A 7,396-nucleotide genomic window follows, 5' to 3' on the forward strand; every position below is an offset into this window, starting at 1 on the left:
AAAAAAAAAAAAAAAAAAAAAATCAATTTTGTGGCACCTTTTACTTTCCCTCTAAGATCCTTCTCTGTGCTTCATCAATGGAATATATCCCATCATCAATGCAAGCTGCAGCAGTGATAAGCGTATTATCTGCTGAGAAGGCCTCATTTTCATAATCCAAACATATTGCATTTGCCATTTAGTTCTTAATTCTTAGGCTTCTTTCCTTCAAAGATTCTGCATGAATATAACACAATCTTTTATGCTTTTTGCACCCAATTGAAGGACCATATATAGGTGGTGACTACAATGCCTTAGGTCGGTTTGGTATTTTCTTCACCGACAACGATACCTCCTTCTACGTGTGAACACCTTCAATTACTTTTTAGGTTTAAATCTTATTTTAGTTTAAATTTTTACTTCAGTTTTCTGTTAAATATATTTAACTCCTAATTAAAATTCGGACTTGTCGATAACGATTTTGTTTATAAACAAAGAAATGTAGTGCAAGTTGTAACGACTCAGTGTCAAGATTTAGATTAGGATTCGAAATTGGAAGGGGTGAGAATCCCATATTTGTTGGGGACACAATCCCACGTTGGTTTGAGAGGAGAACGATACACCCTTTAGAAGGGTGTGGAAACCTTTCCCTAGTAGACTCGTTTAAAGACTTGAGGGGAAGCCCGAAAGAAACACCCTTTATAAGGGTGTGGAAACCTTTCGCTAGTAGACTCGTTTAAAGATTTGAGAGGAAGCTCGAAAGGGAAAGCCCGAGAACAATATCTACTAGCTGTGGACCTGGGCCATTACAAAAGTTAACACCTGAGGGTATGACTTGAGAGAAAGCCCAAAGAGGACAATATCTTCCCGCGGTGGACTTGAACCGTTACAGAAGTTAACACACTTGAGAGGAGGCTTGAAAGGAAAAGCCCAAAGAGGACAATATCTCTAGCGGTGGACTTGAGCCGTTACAGAAGTTAACGCCTGAAAGGGAAAGCCCAAAGAAGACAAATATCTGCTAGCTGTGGACTTGGGCCATTACAGAAGTTAGTTAACGCCGGAAAGGGAAAGTTCAAAGAGGACAATATCTACTAGCGGTGGACTTGGGCGGACTTGGTCCGTTACTGAAGTTAACACTTGAGGGGAGGCCTGAAAGGGAAAACCTAAAGAGGACATTATCTGCTAGCGGTGGACTTGAGACGTTACTGAAGTTAACACTTGAGGGACCGACATTTTTCTGCATCCCTTTCACGTTAGTTATTCATTACTTCTAAGCGTGAAAATTTTTCCATGTGCTTTTTCTTCGGTCACTAGGAAAATTTTTAAGAGATCACCTAGCATAAAAATGCTCCAAGCAAAGCTCGTTTAATTTTGGAGTTCATTTGATTGAGTCATTGAAAAGCATGATGCACAATTAGTAACCTTTAATTATTTTAAACCTTTCTTAGTCGTCATATCCTTAGAATTGCTCTCATTTGGATATAATATCGGTTCATTCATGTATCCCTCATTTACTCGAGAATCCTACGAGTAGTTTTTTTCCTAACAAGTTGAAGTAAATGTTCGAGAGGACCGCACAAGAAGAGAATAGTGTGTATAGGTAGGTATAAACGTGGCCTTTGAATGGAGGGTGGAATTGGGTATCATAAAGAATCCAAGTTATGATATGAGGATGTGTAAAAACATCAGCGTTTCCTTTGAAAGAGATTCTAAATAAAAGTTTATTTCATGTCGTTTTCCACTAATCATCACTAAAGAATCTTATCATGACATGTCGTCAACTTCCTATGACTTGGGATATATATTTTTTTATATTCTTAAAAATAAGATTAAAGTTCGACATTAGCTCAACAAGAAAAAAAAAAAATAGTGTAGAAATAAAAACATCTTATCAACCTTATCGACAGATTTGAAGCCCGAGTATTTGCCGGACTCCAGTCCAGGCTTGATCCAAGATTAGCTCAATTTTAAAGTTTGACCGATATGACTCAACCCTTTTATTTATTGGATTGGATATAGATCATCAGTTTGAAGATCGAGGTCGCCCTATTTAATCCAATGAGAACTAATCTAACAAGTCAACCTAAACTTCAACCCATAAGTCAAATTCAAGGGTTAGGACATGAGCGTAACTATTAAAGGTTAGGTCGTTCTGATCTAGACCCCAACACTATCTTAAACAGCCTAGTAGGATTACAAGAGCTATCTCTAATATAAAGTCCTAGTGTTTATGACTCATAGTTCACCAATTCCCATCACTAAGGTTTAAATTGACCCAACAAGTTTAGTGGATTCTATATGAAAGGTAGAAAATAAACTCAATTGTGATAAAATATTTTTAATGATTCAGATTCACCGCTAGCAGATATTGTCCCTTTCGGACGTCTCTTCAAGACTTTAAAACGAGTTTACTTGAAGAAAGTTTCCACACCCGTGTTTTGTTCTCCTCCCCAGCAAAGGTGGGGCATCACACCATTGCCATAGACTTGGAGGGGCTGCCCTACAGCAAGTTGGAACTTAAAGCCAAGGAAGGATACAACCCTAGCGTTTATGATCCTGATGCCTTTGTTTTGTTTCCTTGCCTTCTTTACCATATATTCCAATAGATATTATAGTGTAGCCTATTGCTTATCAAATTATGTGTTCTTCAACATTAAAACTCATATGAGTATCAAATATAAGTTTATTAATACCTTACCAAACTCTCATAATCAAACTCTTGATCCCAAGATAGGCAACCTTTCTTTGTAATTGATATGCCTTTTGGTAGTAATGGCAAATAGGAAAGTGTACAAAACTCCAAGTGGGCAATATTCTTAATAATTCCCTTTGAATCTTCTTCCCAAAAAAGTGCACAAGATTCTTTGTATTTATCAAAACCATTTAAATGTGTTACAAAACACAAGAGTTTTTCATCCAAAAGTAGGCTATTTAGGGGATTAGTGATAGGTTTTCTTGGTCGGATTCGTAAAGTATCAAGACCCCTAGTCCGTTTTTACATGACAGTTGATCTAAAAACACATTTGTCAAAAACTATTTTAAAAGCTACAATTATCTCACCAGATAGTTTACGCTAAGAGAAGTTGAGTAATCAGCTAAATATCGTAACATTTGTCAGGATCGAAGATGATTAGTCACTTGAATAAAATCATTCGTAGAATTAAAATTGGCCAAAAGGAAGCTTGGAAATATTAGCCATAGGATACCTTATGATTATAATCCATCGGGCCAAGTAGACGAAGATCAAACTCTACTCAACTCTACTAAGTTGATTATAACTTAATAGACGTGTATAATCTCAACTACAGAGTTAAAAGCTCGAATCCAACTTTTTAAGTATATATTAGTAACTCAAACCCAAATTTTTATATTAGAGAAAGATAGTTAGAAAGAAAGATAAAAAGGAGTTTGGTGCATAATAGGTGCGTACGGTCAATGGGATTGATTCTTGGTTTTTGCCTTTTTGGTCCACACCAACCTCCATGGAAGATGCCAACAAAAGCTTACCCTACCATACAGAATTTTTTTTTTTTTTATTTATCAAAAGTATATGAAGTAAGGATTTAAACGATAAATTTAAGAAACGGTTAATATTTTGATCTGATACATATGCAATTCAACTTATTAATTTTTTTTAACTTTATAAATAATAAACGATACAATTATCGAAGATTTATTAGAGATGAACAAGTCAAATTAAAATGGACGAAGAAATTTGGTATCAAGTGTTAAAAAAATAATATAGTATGGGAAAGTAGAAGCAAACATGTTTCAAGTTGTATAAATCATTTTATTGTATTGATATTTCCCAAAAAGTATTCTTCAATCAATCATAAGATGGGCCCATAATAATATAGTGATAGTTGTCATGTATCCCAACTCTTTCATCATTGATTTCTTGGTTTATTTTATTTTGTTTTTTTTTTGTATTAAAGTATATTTTACACGAACTAAAATTTATGATCAACATTCTTCACGTAAAATAATAGATTTAAGGAACCTTCATGATTTATTACTCACAGTACATCTATGAAAGAAGTCGAGATCAAATTAATTCTCAGAAGGAAGTTGGTAGATAATGTGATTACTTCGTTTTTGTAAACAATTGAGCCTAACACAATAAGATTTGAGGTTAGATTCAATTCATGATAGCTGAAGTAATTCAAGAGAGGCAAGAATCTTGATACTCACTAAAAAAGGTTATAGATCTTTGCTAGACAGTACACTAAATGTTCAAGATTTAGAATCATTAGCTATTGTTCCAAAGTTCTGACGAAAGTGTTAGAGAAACTCGGGAGGGATAAAGGAAGGGAAAAGACAACAAAACGTTCACTGTGTTGTCCTTTTTACAATTGTGGTTTTGGTTAACGTCCAACATAGAGATCACCATGTTCGATGGCGAGGTGAGATATGCAACGATTGAAAATCAAAGAGAAAACCCACCAACTGGAAGCATTGGAATAGCTATTGATCAACTAAGTTTGAGGTGGATAGATGATATTGATCAACGATAGATGCTCAAAAGAGTAAAAAAAACCAAACTGACATCAATAGCTATTGAACACATGAGAAAAAGATGTAGGAAAATTACCGTTAGCCAAGAAGTCAAGCTAGTATGACAACTTGACATTTAGGGCTACATGTTCTGTGACGAAAGTCAACCTTAGCTCGAGTGTTATAGCTAATTTGGCTCGTGGTTCATTGAGAAGAGAGATTTCTATTTTCTTAAAAGTACATTCTAAAATTTACCGACATTTTTAGTCCATTTACTTTAGTTTTTGTAACATTTTGATTCTTATTTGACGTCCAAATGGACAAATAACTAAAATACTTCCAATCTCCCATCTTTTCTTTTCAAAAAAAAAAAAATTCAAAACACTCTAGAAGATACTGATTCTCCATTTCCAAGTGTTGTTGCATCTTTTGTCGTTACTAAATCTCATGGTTTGTAAGGAGACAAATCATTGAAATGCCTTTTAATGGCAATAACATATCTCATTGCCCCAATTGGATTTGCCCCACCTATCAACCTTCCTAATCCTTCTTATAAAGACCACCCACTGCCCTCTCTTTTGCCACACACATTGCCATTCTTCTTTCCCTTGCAACCTTTTCAGCCCTTTCTTCCTTATTTTTATACTCTTATCATGGCTTCCATGTCTTCCCATGGCTCTGCTTCATGGACTGCAAAGCAAAACAAAGCCTTTGAGGAGGCTTTGGCACGGTATGACCGAGACATGCCTGACCGATGGCTCAATGTTGCAAGAGCTGTCGGTGGCAAAACTGAAGAGGAGGTCAAAAGGCACTACCAACTTCTTGTGGAGGATGTCAAGTTCATTGAGTCGGGCCGTGTTCCCTATCCGTATCGGAACTCGGGAGCCAGTAACTAAGGTATCATGATCACTGATGACAAAAATATGTATACAAAAGGAATCATGATAATGTCGTTACCAAAAACACTAGTTTATACACCCTGGTCAATAGTAACTCCTCGTAACTTTTAAATGGCTCAAAAGTTTTAGTAGAAGTCCGTATCTATTCATTGCAATAGAAACAGGTTAATAAAAGTACATAAAACCAAAATATCCTACTCATTAGGTTCTCCTCATTCCTATCTAAGTTTTGTTCCTAAAAAATAACTTTCGTATTGTTATTTTAATGATGTAGAATGTTTACATCATCATATCATCTTTGTAATTTATTTTCTCTCGATCAATATCTGATCATAATCTATAATAGTAATGTAGCTAAACGTATCGATATCATACGTTCGTCCATGTTTATACAAAATAGTTGGTTAATTGGGTTCAAGAAACCCTAGCCACACCATTGGCTTGTAAATGATCCCTTAGCTAGCTTGAAACGGATGTCACTATACAGTTTGTAAGTATATGAGCAGAGGAATGTCATTATCGATGAATAGAGGCCCCACACTGGATTCTTGTGTCAATGAATGGCTATATGTAAGCTTTTTGAAAGCCACCCTTCTTGTTCTTCCAAACTAAAGCTGCACCAATGTCTCAGCATTGGCTCTCACACCCCAACAAGAACAAGAATAATATTATATTATTGTTCATGTTGGATTTTAACCCAATGTTTTTTATTTTATTTTATTATTATTATTATGATTATTATTTTATTTCAGGATGAGAAACAAGAGCTCCATTGATCATGATCGTGAAGTAATAGAAGAATAAAAGGATTGGAGGAAGAACCATTTGCTGATTTGATTAAGAGTTATAATATCTATATTTCATTTGATATTCGTGTTAAAGCATGAAGTTAGTTTATTAATTCTATCAACTTTCAATTTTGAGGGTAAAAAATCGTAAGAATTATTCGTTTCTTTTAGATGGATAATGAATATTTACGTTATTTTGCAATGAAATCTACTTTCAATCAAATTTTTATCTTCTCGACCTTGCAACTTATCTAGTTGATATCATATTTGTCAATCATTGATCCATTTCTATAATTCAACTAGTTTATGGACGTTCTTACTTATTTCTATAAAAGTTTGAAAAACTTGTAATACCTTTAAACCAGTTTCTTCATAATTTTTACAAATTAATAACTTAATAAATTGTCGATGTTATTAAAAGTGTTAAATTTATGACCATTTAACTATATCTACTTACCTCCTCATTTTTTTAAAACTTATTCAAATTAATAACTATCTTTATTAAGTCATTCGGAGGAAGTTCATTAATTTTCTCTTGGAGAGATGACGAAGTAGTGAAACTTGCAATCGTCTTCAACTTCGAGAAGGTGGAGTACCTTTGTTATTCTAATGTGACGGTCTTGTTTATGTTATTTGATATTATTAAACTCGAGCTATTTTTATATATAATTATCATTGGTTCATGATTTATATAAGTTTTGATATTAATGTGTGAATTTAAACAAATTTTCTTAGTAGATTGACGATGAATCTTGTAAGTATTACTTGCTAGCGTGTTGATTTATACTTTAACTAACACATCCGATAACAACTATCTTTTACGTGTCGATACTAATGTATCATTTCATTCGGTTACTACTGCATCCATTTAGCACCATTTTTGATCATATCTCAGTGATCACAAAGTTTAGTTTTTCCATGTCAAGTTCGTTATGTCAGCGTTCAATTCTTCTGTTCTTTCTGTGATAAAAACATCGGAAAAAAGCTAAAAGTATTATATCACCCCAAGTTTGACCCAAGTTTTAAAATAAGATAGAAGAGAAGTCTAAAGAGTAAAATGGTCATTTTACTCTCTTGCCTAAATAGGAGTCGAGATGAACCGAAGTTTCTGAGAACAATAAGGAGAACTATTTTGTGATGTATATTGTTTTAAATGCGCTTATGATGAGATTGTGATGTATATTGTTTTAATTGCCCATATGATGAGATTTGTGATGTAGATTGTTTTAAATGCTT

At 34.1% G+C, this 7,396-nt stretch overlaps 1 protein-coding gene across 2 annotated transcripts; it reads left to right on the top strand.

The window, feature by feature from the left end:
• The first annotated feature begins 5,060 nt into the window (after positions 1 to 5,060).
• LOC111470256 (protein RADIALIS-like 1) lies at positions 5,061 to 6,383 on the top strand. Of its 2 annotated transcripts, none has more exons than XM_023115818.1 (2): positions 5,061 to 5,370; positions 6,125 to 6,383. In XM_023115818.1, the coding sequence occupies exon 1, from the start codon at positions 5,127 to 5,129 to the stop codon at positions 5,367 to 5,369; it is 243 nt and encodes an 80-aa protein (XP_022971586.1). In that variant the 5' UTR covers positions 5,061 to 5,126; the 3' UTR covers position 5,370; positions 6,125 to 6,383. The 2 variants fall into 2 exon arrangements, with proteins under 2 accessions (XP_022971586.1, XP_022971592.1); XM_023115824.1 differs by having other exon boundaries at positions 6,131 to 6,383.
• Positions 6,384 to 7,396: the final 1,013 nt, after the last annotated feature.

This window comes from Cucurbita maxima, unplaced genomic scaffold (assembly GCF_002738345.1).
Source record: "Cucurbita maxima cultivar Rimu unplaced genomic scaffold, Cmax_1.0 Cma_Scf00002, whole genome shotgun sequence".
NCBI classification, from domain to species: Eukaryota; Viridiplantae; Streptophyta; class Magnoliopsida; order Cucurbitales; family Cucurbitaceae; genus Cucurbita; species Cucurbita maxima.

Excerpts from the sequence above, each read along its gene's own strand:
- LOC111470256 (XM_023115818.1), top strand. The coding sequence starts at position 5,127 with ATGGCTTCCATGTCTTCCCATGGCTCTGCTTCATGGACTGCAAAGCAA.